Raw genomic sequence first — 18,917 nt, 5'->3', positions numbered from 1 at the left:
ACAAAGAGAATCTTACTCCACACATTTACACAAAAAAAAAAAAACACCTGCACCAAACCTCTTTCAGCTTAAAGAAATGGCTATTTTCAGGATATTCAATAAGACTACTGGTCTATTTCAATGATAGGATAATGATGCAAGTATTCCCATTTATTTAGAAGAATCATGACACTGGGACAAGTAGGTATGACAACTGTGCTTCATATATACACACACTGATTCAAAAACACACCGATTCATGCATTCACTTGTTTGGTTTTATTCATTTTCATCAAACCAGAATGGTAGTCCTTGTCCCAGTGGAAAATGATTCATTGTGTCATGGATATAAAACAGCAAATGAAGTGATTTAGCTGTCATCATCAAATACGCTATGAAAGTGACCGGTCATTATTACAGCGACAACAGAACAATTGAAATCATATTTTTTCCCCAGTTGGTATTTGTGGAGTCTCAAATGTCTCATTTTAAAAAGATGATGTAATCGCTTTCATAGCGTATCAAAGTACTGCAGGCCTGTGGAGAAATATTCCATTTGCCTGCAAGTTCAGCCCTGATCATGAGAGGCATAGTTGTGACTCCTCAAGCGGAACAGACTCAGTGAAGCGGTCTGGAAAGAGCACCAAGTTAACAGTACCTCTAGCTAGAGTCCACACACGCACACACACGCGAACACACACACACACACACACACACACACACTATATACCAACACCAACAGGGGAAAAAGACAACACCAGGACTCGACGTTCAGCACAGACATGACGGCGACTCACTCGCCAACTTACCGAACAGGTAGAGAGACGTCCAGAGGACAGCCGAAAAAAACAGCACACACACACGAGAGTTAAGAGAAAGAAGCACACACTTCTACACACAGAGAAGCAATGGCTCCGGCAGTTCCTTAACAACCCCCTCCCATTCTTTTCAGCTTGGAATGAAATTGTCATTGTAAAAGTCCCACAACTCAATCTAACAAATGATGAGCTGTGTGTGGACCTTGTATGAAACTCTCCTACATGTAGAGAATGTGTTTGTGTGTGTGTGTTCATGTCTACCTTGGCCTTGCCGTCAAGGGCCCCGGTGCCTGCGTAGATCTTGCTAACAGAGTCTCCGTTAATGGACCACATGGCTCTGAAGACCTCCTGGAACCTGGCCACCAGCTGGGGCTTCTCTGTTAGACCCATTTCTTCCAACTGCTTCGGCAGCATCTGAGAGGACCACAGGAGAGAGGATGGAGGAGGAGAGGGCACAGGGGAGAGGATGGAGGAGGAGAGGGCACAGGAGAGAGGATGGAGGAGGAGAGGACCACAGGAGAGAGAGGATGGAGGAGGAGAGGACCACAGGAGAGAGAGGATGGAGGAGGAGAGGACCACAGGAGAGAGAGGATGGAGGAGGAGAGGGCACAGGGGAGAGGATGGAGGAGGAGAGGGCACAGGGGAGAAAGGATGGAGGAGGAGAGGACCACAGGAGAGAGGATGGAGGAGGAGAGGGCACAGGGGAGAGAGGATGGAGGAGGAGAGGACCACAGGAGAGAGGATGGAGGAGGAGAGGGCACAGGGGAGAGAGGTGTGGGGAGAGGAGGGGGGGGTCAGGGACAGATGCATTCAAGACTCCTCCCAATTTGACTAGTCTAGTCTATGATAGTATGGCAGACAGTATGGTTTGTGAAGTGCTTTATACACACACATTTGTCACAGAGCACGGTATAAAAAAAGTAATGATCCACATAATCCAGTTGACACCAGATTGAGGTGAGTGTTTCTCACCTCCAGTGCAAAATAGGCCTGGACACTGTTGGTTCTGTCCAGGCAGTCCAGACAGTTGGTCCGGACCGTCCCACTCTGAGACCTGACAGACCAGAGGAGAGGAGTTGAGAATCAGAGAGCACAGAATGGGAAACGGTGCGTATCGTGGAAAAATAGCTTCCAGCTCACTATTTTTTCGATCATCTTTTAGAAGCACAAAGCTTTCGAGTCAACGTTTTGGTATCATGAGTGTGTGCATTTACATGATTGTGTAGGCGAGTCTCCCTCCCTCCCTCCCTCCCTACCTGGTGATGCCGGTCTCTCCAGAGTAGACGAAGAAGCCACAGTCTTCCATGAACTTGTTGACCGTGGGTTTCAGTACGCTGTGGAGTTTCTCTGCCTTGCCTCCTTTCACCATCTGGTGGTAGTCGAAGTTCACCATCTTCACTGCTGCTGCGTGTTCTGACGCCTTCAAGTGGCTCTGGCAGGGACAGGCGGAGACAGACACACAGAGTCATGGACTGAACTGAACGACAATTTCAACGGACACGTTGAATGCCGCGACATCGCAACGTTGGAAGCGCGTTTGTGTGCGACACGTGACCAGTGAACAGCTAGCAACCCAAATCAAATAGGAGCTCCACTAGGCTGGACCTCTAAGTTAAGGAGTTAGTTCATTCTATAGTGTGCAGTAGAAGCAGTGCATGGGGAGGCTGTCGGAGGTAGAAATTGGGAGGACTGGGGCTCATTGTAATGCATGGAATGGAATGAGGAATGGTATCGAACAGGTGCATTACAATGAGCCTGTCCTACGATTTCTCCTCCCCTGAAGTAGCAATAGGGTTAGTTAGAACTAATACTACTACTACTACTACTACTACTACTACTACTAGAAGTGCTAGTGCTAGAGTAGTGTTATAGCAGGGTGTATAAGGTTAGGGTGATACACACACCCGGCATACCACGCTGAACATCACGTCTAGGGATAGGGTTAGTTAGCAGCAGTGTTGCTGTATGCTGTCGTAGGTTGTGGTAGGGTTAGGATGACGACGCTCACCTGGAATGCTTTGCTGAGCATGTGTTCTCCCTCCTTCATGCCCAGCAGGTTGATGATCACCTGTTTCCCATACAGCCTCCGCAGGGCACTGAAGTGCCTGGGAAACACATAGCATCACACAGGTCAGACACGACACACACACACACACACACACACACCTCATCATTACTGGTCATGCAGCAGCTGAGGTGCAGCAAAAGAAAGGAAGTGAGTGTGACAGACATGGAAGGAGAGAGAGACAAGCACATCAAAAGAAAGGAAGTGAGTGTGAGAGAGATGGAAGGAGAGAGAGACAAGCACATCAAAAGAAAGGAATTAAACGACAAGGGGAGTAGGGAGTGATAGAGTGTGTCTGAAAGATGTCTGAGATTGTTCATGTGTCCATAGAGGTTTGACTCAGCAGGAGTGACTCATACTAGACACTCTCTCTCTCTCTCTCCCTCTCCCTCTCCCTCTCCCTGTTGCCTGTCGTCAGGATCAGTAAGGCAGCAGACCAAGAGGCTATTTCATAAAGGCAGAATCTAAACATCAGCAAGATATGTTTGATAAAAACTACAAACTCTCCTTCCCAAAGCAGGCTGGTCTACAGATGGCACCCGATACCACAGACACAGACACAGACACACACACACACACACACACACACACACACACACACACACACACACACACACACACACACACACACACACACACACACACACACACACACACACACACTCTAGTGAAGGGCTTTGCAGAGGCATTAAACACTTCAGACAAGTCTCCCGTCCTTGTCCTGACAGCCACAGGGAGTCGACACAGTGACTAAGCTCTTAAGTTAGTGTGAGGTCATACAGGACGGAGGGTGTGGCTCCTCACTCTCAGCTTTGACTACAGAGGGAACGACAATGCACCACTTGATTCTCTCAGTTCCCTTTTCTTTTCCTGTCCACTGCCTTTCAGGGAGGTTGGGTGGTGGTGGTGGGGGTTAACATTGTGTAACAATGAGTTGTCAATTGAATTCACTCAAGATCATACAACAACATTTGTAACATTCATTCATCAACATCATGTTCTGTTTGACCTTGACAAGAAGTGTGACGTTTTCCTGGTGGGGGCGGTAACTATGTTCCTACACCTTTTCCATCATGACCCAGAACCCTCTCTGCGTCTCTGGCCTGGCCTGTCAGTATCGGTAATGGGAAGGAGAGGAAAAACTCTCCTTCCCAAAAAAGGCCAGTTGATGTGCCCCTAATGTCTCCACTGGTAAACAAGAGCACTCAAGAACACACTAATGATGCGTATGTCGTATTTAATAAGCGTTCCTCGGGGGTGAGGCTAGATGAGAATTCTCTAGGCTCTGGGCTGCAGCCATTAGCAGACAGGGTTTCCCTGTGTCTCCTCTTCTCTTAGGTGGTGGTTGCACTGTTGGAGGGCAGCCAAAGCAGCTGAAGTCTGGGTGCAGCGCGCGCGCACACATACACACATACACACACACACACACACACACACGTTTTCATTACCTCTCAAACGCCGGCGCGTTGGCCTCGAAGCCTCTGGAGAGCTTGACGCGATGGGAGCCAACCTTTAGAGACGCAGAGAAGACAAAGAGAGAGGGAAGACCGTCCTTTAATAACGAGCAGACCCCCGCACACAGCCAGAGGACATCGTATGCACACACACACATTTCACTGGGCCATTGGAACTAGCAGTGGGGGGGGTGGGGGAGGGAGCAAACTATGGATGCTAGATAGCAGCTTTGGACAAGATCGGCATCGTGGAAAAAATGGATAAAAAAAAAAACAGACAGTTAGCCCCACAGCAACCCCCCTCCTCACTATAGATAGATAGGAGTATCACAGCACACACTGATCGATATACCTCACCCAGAGACTTAATACGACACTGCCACCAGAACTAGATGAGATCACGCCGTCTTTTACCCATTCATTTTGGATTCAGGCCTGCAGCTTCATGACTGTTCCTTTGCACTGTGACCGGTTCCCCGCCCATAGAGGCAGTTCAAACACCTGACACTTAGCCTACTACAGTACAAACCTTCATTTAAGGGGAAGGGGGGGGAGTGAATCTCGTAGTGTCACCGGCCACTGCTATGAGGCGCGCGCGCGTGTGTGTGTGTGTGTGCTTAAAATCATTCAACTGCAGCGCCACGTTCCATAAACATCAGACCTAGAGCACTCCAAAGGCCCACTGTCTAGAACCGTGTGAGGCTAGAGAGCACAATCACGGTTCATGGATATAAATAATCATTTCTATTGTAATAGTGGTGAGGTGAGGTGTGAATTATCAAGGGCATGTGTCGGGGGGGGGATGCATGATCTTGTTTCATCATGGTGTAAGCTTCTGTCTCCCTCGCTCACTGTGCCAAATCTCCTTTCATGTCTCTCCCTCTCTCTCTCTCTAAACCTCACCCACTTTCTCTTTCTAAATTCTACTCCCTATCTCATTTCCTGCACAGAGTGAGTCAGTCACCCGTCCCAGCTATATAAACACACACACACACACACACACACACACACACACACACACACACACACACACACACACACACACACACACACACACACACACACAGTGTAATCATTTTTCCCTGGAACTACTTGTCTGCATCCACGACAGGTCTCTGCTTGTATGCTGTCCCAACAGAGCTTTCTGACATCATTTACCTTTCCTACCACTCCCCCCCCCACCCCCCCCACCCCCTTTGTTCTCTCTCTGTAGCCAGATGGTCAATCAGTAAGCCCTTCTTCAGCACCCCTTAGTTTGTGTCCTCTTCCTCTTCCACCGTATCCCTCTACAGAGCACTTTCCAGCTGTGCTGTCTCTCCCTCCGCCCCTCCCTCTCTCCATTCTTACCCCCCTCCGTGCTTTCTGCCCCCATCCCTCCCTCCGTACCCCTAGCTGAAGTATCTCTATGCCTCCGTAGAGCAGACCATGGTGTCACCGCTACCTCTCCCTCTCCCTCGAGGGCAGGGCCGTGTTATGCATATTTAATAGCATCGCTGTGCCTGCATTGGAAAGGGCTCAGGTTACAGACAGCCGCCGTAGGCTGTAGGCCAACTCCACCTCAGGATGTGCCTCTGCAGGATCAAACACCACTACGGCTGTATTACTGGAGTTTTACTACAGCGGAAATCAGACAGGACCAGACAATTCAACAATCATTGCTAATTACTCTGATTTATCATCCTACAGCCTAACATTCCTCTAGTGACGGAAACACTGATAATATAATTGTATTTTCAAGATAAAAACATTTGAACGAAGGACATTCAAAAGGAATTACAGGCCTATACAGTCAAATTGGCCCCTGACAACATGGGAAGATTGATCTCTGTGTATGTTGTGAAAGAACCATTGAATAGACCCGTGAACACAGAAACTGTCTACCGCGACACATAAAATGAAGAGTCAGCTAAAAAGAGGAGATTCATTTCAGAGGAGATGAGGCCAGAGAAAAACAACCAGAGAGTGAAAGTAACAACGAGAGCATTGTCTAAGTCAAACCAACCAGCCACTTCCCCGACAACAACGAGAAGACACCATTTCCCCTAAAGTGTTTGTGGATCTGAGGGGCCTGCAAAGACCAAAAAGGGGAAGAGGCTAGGGTGTTGTCTGTGGACAAGGCACAAAAAAACAAGGCCTGGAGGCTGAAGGATTCAGTTGCATAAACAGAAACAATAAAAAGACCTTTAGCAAATGATGAACACAGCATTGCAGTTGCCCAATACCAATCTGTTGTGCTGGTCTGTGCAATGTCAGGACAGAGGAGGGGGAAGGTATGTGAAGAATCTGGGGGGGGGGGGGGGGGCGGTCAAATGGGACTTATGGATGCTATGTTCTCCTCTCTAGAAGAGAGAAGAATTCTGGAGAGCCACTGTCTCTGCTAGTTTTAGTACAGGGAGACATTTTGACTGTGTGAAGAATCGCTGATTTTGAAAAATGTAAATGTACAGGTGAAAACAACTCCAGGCCTCTAGCATATTGCTTTTTCCCTATCCCAGGTATAGGTATCAGGTAAAAAGAGAGTAGATAATGACAGACATCCACTGTGGACCTCGGGTCGGGAGATTGGGAACCTTGACATTGCTCTAACCTCTGACATTGCACAGAGCGCCCCCTGCAGGATGAGAATGCCATCACCAGTCGAGCTGCAGAGTAGAAACAAACGTGATAATACCAGGTGTGGGTTCTCATCCACTCCATTACGGTGACGATTCTCATTCAGGTGCAACAACATGCCCTGAAGTGACTTTTTCTGAACACACACACACACACACGGACAGATTGGGTTAAACTACAAGGTTATGGACTGTCTGGACTGTAGCTAGTGTGATGAAGATGAGTATGCTCTCACATTTCCTCTGATATTATCTAAATGGAAACAAACTTGGAGCCAAACATGTCTGCTGTCCTGTCCTCCATAGAAACAGCTTAACATCGATCAACACAGGAGACTGAGTGAGTGCCCTCTGACTTTAGCATAGCCACAGTCTCAGAACAGTGATTATTCTTATTCAATAATGAATCACACACATAAAGGTAAAGGTAACATTTAAAAAGGTCAATTTAAAACATATAACCACCACATTGAGCTCTGCAGGGGTATAGGTTAGGAATCTCTCCATACCTGGATTCCTGGCTGTTCCCAGAACAAAGGTATGGAACCACGGATTTGGATGAAGGATGATACTTTGTCATCCAGGAAAATGACCTGTAGAGAGTGGAGAACGGTGTGTTACTTAAACAGAATGTGTTTCTTGCTTTATAAATCCTGTTAAAGTAGACAGACAGGCTATGAATACATTGGGTAACACACAAAGCAGAAGGTAACTGTAAAGTACCAAAGAAGGCAATGATGAGTGAGGTAATCTAAGAGGCGTGTGTGTGTGTGTGTGTGTGTGTGTGTGTGTGTGTGTGTCCTTCTGAGACAAGAAGCTGTGGGAACGAGGAGGAGAAATCATAGTGACAGTCAGAGTGAGTCACGGCATGGCGGGGGAGCACTTTACCCCCACGGCACCAACACCACAACTCGAAGAGCAGGCTAGTGCTTGTAGGTTACACGACAAAGACCTGACAATATAATCCTTTCACGCATTTAAAAAAAAAAAAGACTGTTCACCTGTAAGAGCCCTGACTCACCTGTTCTGTCTCTACGAAGTTGGCCACCTGTCCGTCATCGTTGGCTCCTCGGACGTTGAAGCGCGTGCCTGCTCTCTCCGAGCTGAGGCGGGAGATGACACAGGCCTTGGCCTGTTTGTGTCCTGCGTAGATGGTTCTGACCTCCACCCCTCCGCACATCAGCCTCAACAGCCAATCATCACAGTTCACCCCATAGTGCTTCAGGTGCAAGTGCAGGGATTGGTTCCTGTTGGACAAGGAGAGAGCATGACGTACGCATGCATACACACGTGCCATATACGAGCCAGCACTTACGAGTCCCGATAGATGATCCACAATGTATATATCAACAGCAGCGCCGAGGACAGTATATGACGCACATTGTTCTGAATCGCTTCAATATTCGGACGAAAAAAGAATATCAATTCAGACTATGTTCTCACCAGAAGAAGCGGTTGTCTGTGGTGTCCTCTTTGATCCTCCGGTGAGCGTTCAGACTCAGGTCCATGCTGGCCCCTGAAGACGACCAGGCAAAGTAGAAGTTCCCGGAGTTCAGGACCTTCCGCACGTCAGAGATCTTGTCCTCGTCTCCTGGGTCGTTCTTCAGAGAGACAAAATCTGTGGACGTGACCCGGAAAACCTCGGATTCCTGCAACTTCCCTACGGAGCTGCATCCTGTCACCACCACCAGACTGTGGAGCATGGAGTCGCCTGCCGGGAAAAAGAGAGAGGGAGAAGGAGAGGTGTATGCAGAAGAAGGATGGGAAGAGGGAGAGGGATGGAGAAGAAGATGGGGATTCAAAGTGGCATACAGGATGAGGGAGAGGGAGGAGACAAGGTGGAGAAGGATGAAAAGAGGGAGATGTAGGAAAGAGGAGGAGGAGGTGGAGATGGGAAAAAGACGGTAGAGGAAGAAGATGGATGGAGGGTCGGAGAAAAAGTGTGTTAAAACAACATGACTGAATGCAGCATCACTGGACAAGCAAGGGTTAACTGCACTTCTGTTTTCTTCAGTCAGCATGTCGAGGCATCTCCGTGCCCTCTACAAGACCCGAGCTTTAATCTGTTTACTGAGCTTTTATCCATGTTGTGGAAACAGACTCCTCAAGGTCACACAGAGGGCAGGAGAAAGCAGCTTTCCAGAAGGGCTGTTCTGTACCCCCTTGGACGTGTACAGTGAATGGACACCTCCCATCGGTCAGCCAACTCACCCAGGTTCAGGCGAAGGACCCCCAGGATCCCGTAGGCATCCAGCATCTTGGTGTATGTGTTTTTAATGGCGTCCTTCTCTGCTGCCGCTGTGGGTTAGAAACTAATTATTTCCTGCACAAATACAGCAGTCAGTCATCATGCCATGTATATTCCCACTGCATGCTGTAATGGAAGTTTATAGGCTAGATAGTTTTTCCATCACTGCTCAATCCTGGACAATTCTCCTATACAGTTGCAGCACTGCAGTAGACCTGATCCATATTGACGGGGAAAGGAAGGAGGGGGTTATTGGGGCTCTTGCACATCTTATAGGCTAATCTGCATCTTTGGATCAAGCACTTGCATCTTTGGATCAATCAATCAATCATAGTGTATCTTACATAGAACGGCAACTGCCCCTGACTCAAACATGAGGCATTCATCTCTGTTCCTGGTTTCTACTATGACACTGTAGGGGGGCGGGTCCAGTTTATGGTAGATGCGGTATCCTTTGCTGAAGGCCATTGTAGATCCAAGATGAGATAAACTAAGACACACCTGCATATGAAAAACATGATGACAAGAACATGTTAGGTCAGGTGACAGCTTTGATCCAAAAACATACAAATCAAAATACAGATGCTTTCTTCAAGATACAAGATAATTGATCTGAAAGACTGATCATATCAAATACAAAATAAATGACGCTCTGCATTCTTCAGGATGCAGGATAATTGGATAATCTCAAAGACTGATCATATTGATGACCATTGTTATGTTTACTCTCAAATATATTCAATGCAAATGGGTCATTGCTCTCCCTTGTGATGGATAACACCTGGTTGGAATATGTCAGTTTGTGTATACATCTGCAATAATAACTGGAGGAGGAAAGGGGACACAAAGTTGCTATCATGGCATGGCAATATTGTTGCCTGCTTATAGTGATCACAATTCTACCAAGCTCTCTTGATTGACAGGGTGAAGAAACTGAACATATATATATATATATATATTATATATATATATATATAATAAATAACAACAAATTATAATTATTCTTTTTTTTTTTTTTAAATAGCTATTCAACTTTCAAAGCTTCAAACATACACAGCTTTATTAACACACCTAACACAATATGTAGAGGAGAGGCTGTCAATGAGACTGCAGCTCGCAGGCTACAGGCATGCCTAGATCATCATGACATAAGGCCGAGAGACCTGCGAGCGAGCAAGGGACCACAATCCGTCAGTCACGACCTGCTACGCTGTGTCAAGCCTAGCAAGCCAACTCGCATACAACTGTGCATAAGATGCGCAGGTTGCAGTTGAGTGTCCAGATGACAGATCTCTTCACAGGTACTGACAGCGTAACATGAACACGATGAGAAGGAACAGCCCATTTCAAATGATGGCTAGCTGTCACGAACCAGTAGTAGCTCCATTACTTGTCACGAAATATTAGACTTGGCTTTCTTATCCTGAGACTGTGAGATGGATTGCTGATCACGACACACTTGTGTTGTCGTTAGCTGTGTCTGATGTGGCGCAATGTGGATTCATCACGGGTGAATTAAATTCCTTAAATGCAGAAGCTAGCTAGATCATAGCGGGTGGTGTGTGTGTTTGCTAGTGACAGGTTATTTAGCTGGCCACTGATTATGCTGGCTAGGCTAGCTAAGCTATTTCCTCGTCTCCATCGCCGCTCTGTTGTTGTTACTACGATGTCGTCGATTTCGATGAGCAACGGTTAACAACATGACAGGCTCAACACAATTAAGCTACAGCCAGAGTAATGTTTTTAATAGTTCTTTCGGAATAATATCCGTTATTGCATACATCCTAAAAGAAATGGGCATTGGCCTTCTTACCGTTTCTCCCCCGCCGGGTTTTTCAGTCTCTATCGGACCTGAGCGAAATCATTCCCCTGCACAACGGATTGGTACATTCTAACGTAACAAAACACGCCCTCCCAGCGTTACCGTAATTTGTGTAAAATACTGTCCATGATTCTGTACGCAGTGTTGTTCCCAGTTTAGTCACCAACAAAACGTAAACGATGGATAACACTCGATTGATATGACATAGCAATTGTTCTCAAGGAATTAAATTCCATGAGAGTAGCTTTACTTTAAAAATAACCGCATAATAAACATAGCTATACATCATTTGTATAATGTCATGATACATTGAAAATAAATAATTGAGTATTAGTTCCTTATTGCTTTTTTACAACTGCCAGGCTGTCACAAAATGTTCTGTATTCAAAACAAACCTACTGTATCTATATGATGTTATACTATGAAAATGATGAGATTGCGAATGATGTAGTTTCTTTAATTCAATTACTGATAATTATGTGGAAATTTCACATCCACAAAAATAAATGGTCAGCTTTGAAGCCAAACGTTTTTCATTTTGTTCATGAAATGAATCAATATGGCGCTATTTTATGTCAACTTAAAAAACAAAAGGCAATGAAAACATTTAATACTGTACATGTACAGTATTAAAAAAAACATATTTTTTAATACTGTACATGTATGGTTCCCCTGGCAGTGAACAGCGTTGTGTATTTGTGACTGTCGTGCTCTTTGTTGTTCCTCTAACTTGTGGTTTAAACAAAACAAAAATACCCTACTGTATCTGATTGACATTGACTTTAGCCACTGAGAAGGATGCTTCACAGAGAGCTATCCTATCACGTCCCGCTAAGGGCGGGACCCAGGAAATGGACGTTTCATAACTGACTGAACCGCGTACAGTCTCATAAACAGAGGCGAAGAGGTCAATAAATGCACACAGTGTACTATCCAGGTACAGCACATCGAGTGAGCTGATGTGTTTGTGAATTCAGAGAACGACACTAACTTATCCAAATGATGATCTAAAAAGGTAAGAGATTGTCAGCTTGTCTTTCTTTTCTTGCAAATAGCATGATCAAGAACTCGGTCAGTATTGGCTACACAGTGATGACATGATATGATGATGAACGATGTCATCCAGACTACTTTCACAAAACTGTTTTGGTCTACTTTCTCGTAAATTAATTGTTACCTTTTCATTGTTGTTCAAATAACCCTCAATATATTGTTTGTTATTTCAAGCTCCAAATTGTTCAAATTGTAGCCTAGTTAGTTGCAATATTTGACATAGTGTTGGTTTCTTGTAGGCTATGCACATGCCTTAATAGGCAGGCTTTACCTGACTTGATTTGTGAGACCCCCATTGAACAATGCATGCTCTAACATGTCTTTGATGTTCCCTGTTAAACACTTCTAAAATTGATTTTCAGGGAACTGTGTACCACCCCTCAAAATGAAAGGGCTTTTCCTTGTGGAGCCTCTGATCGCCCTGTACGCTTTCGCCAGTTTTTTAGTTTATCCTCTGGTACAGCAGTACGTCTACAGGCGACTATGGCAGGAGTTGACCAACACCACCTATCCCGTCTCAGACAACACCTCCAGATGTGTTAACAACAGCAGCAGTAACCAGTCAAACTACCATGAGGTGAGTCAATATGTACGGTGTATGTACAGTATATGGTTATCTGTTAGTGACTGTTATCCTCATGACACTTGAGATAAAAATAACTCCTGTCATATGTTTTCTGTGTGTTCAGGAAAAGGAGTATTGCTACACAACATACAGCTGATTCATCGTCATATAGTCCACACATGATTGTGGAACGACACAATGGCCATGGCCATATCACTTTTTCTTTGTTAAACAACACGATGCAGGTGATCTTTTAGAACCAAATCCATCTTTTACTGTATATCTCAGATGAGAAGGAGTAGACCTAAATGGAATTCATATAACGGTCAAAGCTACATACAAGATGATGTACATACCCCTCCTCATGCATACAAGATGATCTTTTAGAACCGGTTCAGTTGTAAAATATTGAATACAGCATTATGAGACTCCAGGGCAAAAGCACACACAGTTAACATTGTAGTAAGTAACGCCCCATAAGATGAACTTTATTGTCCCGAAGAAAAATGGTTATGGACACACTGTGCTGCTGTATAAACTATTAAAATCTACAAAAAACATAGTACACTCCATACACACTACACTGCACACTGCTCATTCATATACATAAAATCCATCTTTTACTGTATATCTCAGATGAAAGCTACATACAGTACCTCATGCATTGATCCGTGAAGGTACAGGGTAGGCTAATTGTTAAACCAGCAACATACAGTCGTTGCTCTCTGCAGAACATTTTAAGTTGATGTAGTCTCTGCTCAGCTGAACCATCATGTCATTTGGCTTTTATATAAATACATAGGACTGAGGGCATACTTGTTGGTCAGGAAAAACCTGCTTGGATAGAAGGCCACACAAACACCTGTTGTGGTTTAGAAAAGGGCCAGTTTCCTTTTACTTGTAATCTAGACAAACACGAATACCATTCTCTTTCCTTGTAGAGCGTATTGGCCCATCTCAAAGCAGTGCATTGTATCACTTCTTTTTTTCATTTTCCATGCTTCCTCTTTTGAAAGATTCCATGTGATAACTGCAGTGAATCTTGTTCTCTCTGAGTGAAGAGGGTGATTGTGTTCTGTGGAAAATGTGTCACAGTTTCTTCTTTCTGCATTTCTGTGTGTTCTTGCCCCTAACACTGCAGAACAATCATTCATTATCTTGTGTGTTTAACTGATGTTATTGTTATTTGTAGCCTGGGTACCAGCATGAGAACTGCTCTGTCTCATGATTTCCCTTTTCCTAAAATGTACGGGTCAATAATCCTACACAGAAATAATGTCCCTATTCATTCTTAATGCTCCTCATGAATGACCACAAGTGCTGGCTATGCTTCCACTTTCAAAGCAGAGCACAGGAAGGTTCTCGTGGCTCCCAGCTAATGTTGTGTGTTGTTTCCCTAGGAGGTGCAGAAGGCGGCGTCTCTCTTCTCCCTTTACACCGAGCTGTTCTCCATGATCCCCTCCATCACCGTCACTCTCATCCTGGTTGCCTATAGTGACCAGCGGGGCCGTAAGATCACCATCATCCTGCCTTTGATTGGCTCCCTGGTCTACACGGTCTCCTTCCTGGCCGTGTCGTTCTTCGAGCTCAACCTCTGCCTGCTGATCGTCTCTTCGTTCGTCAGCGCCCTCTTTGGCGGTTCTGGGACGCTACTGGGCGGCTGTTTCTCCTACATAGCGGACCTGTGTGAGGATGGGCGGCAGAAGACACTCCGCATGGCTGGGGTGGACATGGTTATCGGTCTACTCTCTGGGGTGGCCTCTCTCTCCACGGGGTACTTCCTCCGGGCTGCAGGCTTCAACTGGCCCTTCCTCTGCTCCGCCCTGTTCCAGTGCGTCAACCTGCTCTATGCCATCTTCATCCTGGAGGAGACGGTGAAAAGGCCTCCTGACGGTGCCACCAACCTGGACGGGTCCCCTCGGCGCCCGGCCATGCGGCAGCTGGTCTACGGGGTCCACCAACTGTTTGCAGGGGGGAGCCAGAGACGTAACACCGTCATCGTCCTCTTCCTCCTCATCTTCGCCACCTTCTCCTTCGCCCAGGTGGGCGGGCTCTCGATGATAACACTCTACGAGCTGAACAGTCCCCTCTGTTGGAGCGAGATTCTGATTGGCTACGGCTCAGCACTGTCCACTACGGTGTTCCTGACCAGCTTCGTGGGCGTGTGGGCGTTCACACTCTGCGGCGTGCACAACCTGGTCATCGTCCTCATCGGAATAGTCTCCGTCATGACAGGCATGGTCCTGGTGGCCTTTGCCAAAACCACTCTCATGATGTTCCTGGGTGAGGAGGAGAACTTACAATAGGAACTTAGAATCATATTAGTTAGAATCAAATTTTCTTTGTAAATCATGCCTTGATGTGAAATATGAGGACATACCTCAAGTCAACAATACTGCAGCACTAGTACAACCTGCATCACTGATGCAAAATCAGCATTAGACTATATCATTGTGTAATAATTCTGCTCCTATATGATGCCAAAGTTGCCATAGACAACATCATGAAAAGTTTTTATATCGATCCATATAGGTTTACTCACAGAATGACTAGATCATAAGGTTTTATTGTGATATCTGTGGGTTTACTATGAAAATGTGTGATTGTACTGAGACTCTACCTGTTTTACTGGCTAACAGTATTACAATGCTTGGCAACGGTACCAGCCATATCTAGTTGTTTTAGTAGATTATGGCTTGTTACAGTGTAACCTCATAAAACCATTATAGCAATGTCAATGGGAGTGGGGATAGCCTAGCCTATATCTGTTCTGTCTGCTTACTGTAACTTCCCTAAGTCCATAATGTAAACTGTCTGTCTGTCTGTCTGTCTGTTGTTTTCCCCTCAGTGAGGATTCCTATGCTCCTTTGTATCATGCCTTTCCCGGTCATGCGGTCCATGATGTCAAAGGTCGTCTCAAAGTCTGAGCAGGGTGGGTGGGTTTGTTTTGTTAAAGCACCTGAACCAGAGTGCAGGACTCTTCTCCAGGCAGAGAGCCATGTCTGTAGAACTATAAACCTCTCCCACCAAAAGTTGTGGGAAAGAAACACCATGATGTTATTTGTTTTATTTAACCTGGTAAGACCCATTTAGGTTCGAAAACCTCTTTTGCGGGGGCGACCTGGGAAGAAGGCCAAACAGTGTGTACATAAAATGTTACAAAGATACAAATACATCAGTGTTTGCAATGCATTTGAGGGATTAAAACAAAATCCTCAAACACACTGTTCGACTTAAACATCCCACTTTAACCTCATAGCCTCTTTACAGAGTTCAACCAGATGCTTCAGTATGCATACATGTACCACCACCTTTTCAATGTTTCCAGCTAACGCTACCTAGCCTATGTGGCATTGTACTCATTGGTCTCACAGTGCTCTGTCTTCCTCTTCATCTTCCCTGTATGTGTTTCTGTTGTTTGCAGGAGCGTTGTTTGCGTGTGTGGCCTGTTTGGACAGTGTAAGTGGGAATGTGGCATTTGCAGTGTTCAGCACTGTCTATGCTGCCACTGTGGGCTGGTTTCCTGGGTTCAGCTTCCTCCTGTCAGCAGGACTCTGTTTCATCCCCATAGCTGTGCTTGGGTAAGTTATTATTCATGTCCTCTACTCTATTATGGTCTTGTTTATCTGTGTGGATTTCATAACTTTGGATATTGGCCTTTATGCCTTTTTTTAGTTCACCAGAGGAACAGTCGTTCCTGTTATTACTATTAAGAGTCCAAGGCCTGTATTCACAAAGCGTCTCAGGGTAGGAGTGCTGATCTAGGATCTGGTCCCCCACCTGCCATATGATCTTATTCATTTTGACCTAAAAGCCCAAACTGATCCTAGATCAGCACACCTTTACATCTTGTCCTGCATTGTTCTGTGGGGTAAATTCAATATCCTTGAGATCATAATTACGGACGTATCGTATATGTTGTATGACATGACACTACAATGGCATCAATGAAAACGCAGGTTTTGTCGTGTGGGCAGGGAGTCAAGGGAGACACCCAGTTTTAAACCTGATGTGATCAGTGATTCAGTGATTTAGTGTGTCCTAGAACTGGCTCCACTGTGATTTTATTCCCAGTTGAATCAGGCAGGGTTCAGCGCCGTGAGTGTTGTGGTGGGTGTGAGCTAACCGAGGACACACAGCCCTTGTCATACCAAGAGTCTGAAGCCGCTGGCACAGAACTGTTAAGAGCCCTCAGTTCCTCATGTCGGCATACCTCTCCTCCCACCTCCGTGACCACGGCATCTCACGTGTGTGTGTGTGTGTGTGTGTGTGTGTGTGTGTGTGTGTGTGTGTGTGTGTGTGTGTGTGTGTGTGTGTGTGTGTGTGTGTGTGTGTGTGTGTGTGTGGGGGGGGGGGGGGGGGGGGGGGGGGGTGGTGGTGGTGGTGGTGTCGTCTGTATCTGTATCTGTATCTGTATGTCTGATGTACAGTATGAAAACCCACCATGGTTCAAAACAGAGGGGGGAGATAAGGGGAAGAAACTACTTTTAGACTATTGAGATCATGCCTCTTGTGAGAGACAAAGTGCTGAGTCAGTCTGGAGAAGTTATACCACATGATACTCCCTTAGCAACCTCGTCCTAAGGTTATTGCACATTCGGGCTGAAGTGTTTGGGAACGAGACCACTCCCTTTGTGATCTCCAAGTATATGCATGTTGTGAGTCTCATCGCACAGGTGTTTTTTTTTTTTTTTTATCTGACTTCCTGGTACAATTGCTTCTGACTCACCTTGGGTGCCTCTCAATAGTCTAAAGTGGCATCCTCTCCTTATCTCCTCCTTGTTCAAAACTCAGGACAAGTGAAAGCAACACAGTGAGCGCTACAGGGAATTAGCTTTCACTTCTTCTGTTGTCAATGCATACCGGTACAGCATGTAGGAACAGGGACAAGGAGAGGAAGCCACTTTAGACTATGTTTTGTTTCTGTGTCCTCTCAGGGTGCTGGCGCTGCTGGGGCCAGATGAGGCCAAAGAGGCCAAAGAGGCCACGGAGACTGAGGCCCTCATCCCAGGAGAAGAGGACTTGGCTGGGGATGAGAAAGACGACCCTCCCGTGGCCTGAGCTGCATAGGGAGGACAGGGATCTCCACTGCAGTTTTGACTGTTTTCCTACTATGCTCTTGTTCTGGTCTGTGACGGCCTATTCTGGAGCCTACTGTGTACATACAGGGACTTATTTTAAGTCAAGAAACTTGGAATTGTAATTGATTACATATTCCTGTTATCCAGTTCTAATTTAAGAGGATCTGAAAAATGGTAAATAGTGCAATTTTTACAAAGGGAAATTAAGTGAAGCTTCTAAAGGCTATTAAAGCTTTAGTCATATCATGTGAGAATGATGCTTCCAAAGTAGCAAACTTCCTCCTACACGAGCTTACCTCAGAGTGTTTTCCTTATAAAGGATTTTCTGAAACTGACACCATGTATTTACGCACATCTCCAGGATCAACTGGATTGACAGTGTTGTGTGTTTTACCTTTTTAGTTTGTTTAATCGATTCAGATAGTTGGACTTTGTCATTCCAGATTGTCTCATGTTCTTTCTTTAGGGCTTAGAGTGTGTCTTAACTTAGCTTATTCACATCAGCTTATTTTATGTATTTTTGTTTGTAATGCTATGCAGTCAAACCTTTTTTTGGTTTGACCATTGGGTTTGATTTGAGTTGGGTTTTTTTCACTTAAGTTTTATATGATCATCTCTTACGGGTGTATATCTGATCAGGTACTATCTGAAGTGTTAATATATAAAATATGAAACCTGACAATCATATACAGTACATTTCACCCAGCAATAACTTTAACTTGTGTCTGATTGGGGGAGTAGGATGTATGTACAGTATATGTATATAAGAAGAGGTCATAATGTACTTTCATAACTAAAATGAAATTGCTGTGATGTCATACAGGTCAACAAATGTTATTCCAGATCATACATATTTTGTATTCAAGGAAACACCACTGTAGTGAATGTACTCTCTGTCTTGTGAGGACTGGATGTCCTTGAGTTGGATGAGTTGCTGGTTTTGTTAGATTTCAACTCAACTACACAGTTTTGTACCTCCTCATACCGATTCAACCACCTGTCAATATCTCATCATTGATCAAAAGATCACCTCACCAGCACATTCTAACGGACTGAAGGAGCAGTATTGGGAAATGCTGCTTTTAGGAAATTATTTGAGCCATGAAATGGATGTTGTTGTTTTTGTACAATAACCTAAGGGTGCCAAAAATACTTGTTTAATTATAATTGTGTTCATTCAACAGAAAATAAACACGCTTTATTGTTTTTGTTATCTGGGA

General features: G+C 45.2%; 2 protein-coding genes across 9 annotated transcripts in view; one reads left to right on the top strand and one right to left on the bottom strand.

Moving 5' to 3' along the window:
- synj1 (synaptojanin 1) overlaps positions 1–13,363 on the bottom strand; it is a 27,588-nt gene extending 14,225 nt beyond the window's left edge. For 4 of the 8 annotated variants that reach the window (XM_083697438.1, XM_083697441.1, XM_083697440.1 and 1 more), the window contains exons 1-11: positions 13,273–13,363; positions 9,521–9,677; positions 9,140–9,226; positions 8,372–8,639; positions 7,950–8,175; positions 7,438–7,521; positions 4,311–4,372; positions 2,806–2,902; positions 2,054–2,229; positions 1,770–1,851; positions 1,059–1,211 (exon numbers count right to left, since the gene is read on the bottom strand). In XM_083697438.1, coding sequence (XP_083553564.1) covers positions 1,059–1,211; positions 1,770–1,851; positions 2,054–2,229; positions 2,806–2,902; positions 4,311–4,372; positions 7,438–7,521; positions 7,950–8,175; positions 8,372–8,639; positions 9,140–9,226; positions 9,521–9,677; positions 13,273–13,281 — 1,401 coding nt within the window. In that variant the 5' untranslated portion in view covers positions 13,282–13,363. Of the gene's footprint in view, positions 1–1,058; positions 1,212–1,769; positions 1,852–2,053; positions 2,230–2,805; positions 2,903–4,310; positions 4,373–6,987; positions 7,066–7,437; positions 7,522–7,949; positions 8,176–8,371; positions 8,640–9,139; positions 9,227–9,520; positions 9,678–10,989; positions 11,048–13,272 lie in introns of those variants that run through there. The other 4 variants (XM_083697435.1, XM_083697439.1, XM_083697436.1 and 1 more) reach the window with 2 other exon arrangements.
- On the top strand, positions 11,874–18,917 carry LOC310825027 (lysosomal proton-coupled steroid conjugate and bile acid symporter SLC46A3). Its single transcript, XM_083697444.1, has 6 exons — positions 11,874–12,013; positions 12,414–12,628; positions 14,017–14,899; positions 15,465–15,548; positions 16,041–16,197; positions 17,554–18,917. Exons 2-6 carry the CDS (start codon positions 12,437–12,439, stop codon positions 17,675–17,677), a joined length of 1,440 nt encoding a protein of 479 aa, XP_083553570.1. The 5' UTR covers positions 11,874–12,013; positions 12,414–12,436; the 3' UTR covers positions 17,678–18,917.

This window comes from Argentina silus (assembly GCF_951799395.1).
Source record: "Argentina silus genome assembly, chromosome: 2".
NCBI classification, from domain to species: domain Eukaryota; kingdom Metazoa; phylum Chordata; class Actinopteri; order Argentiniformes; family Argentinidae; genus Argentina; species Argentina silus.
Note: the sequence above shows the minus strand (reverse complement) of the source record. Positions and strands in the feature narration are given on the sequence as shown.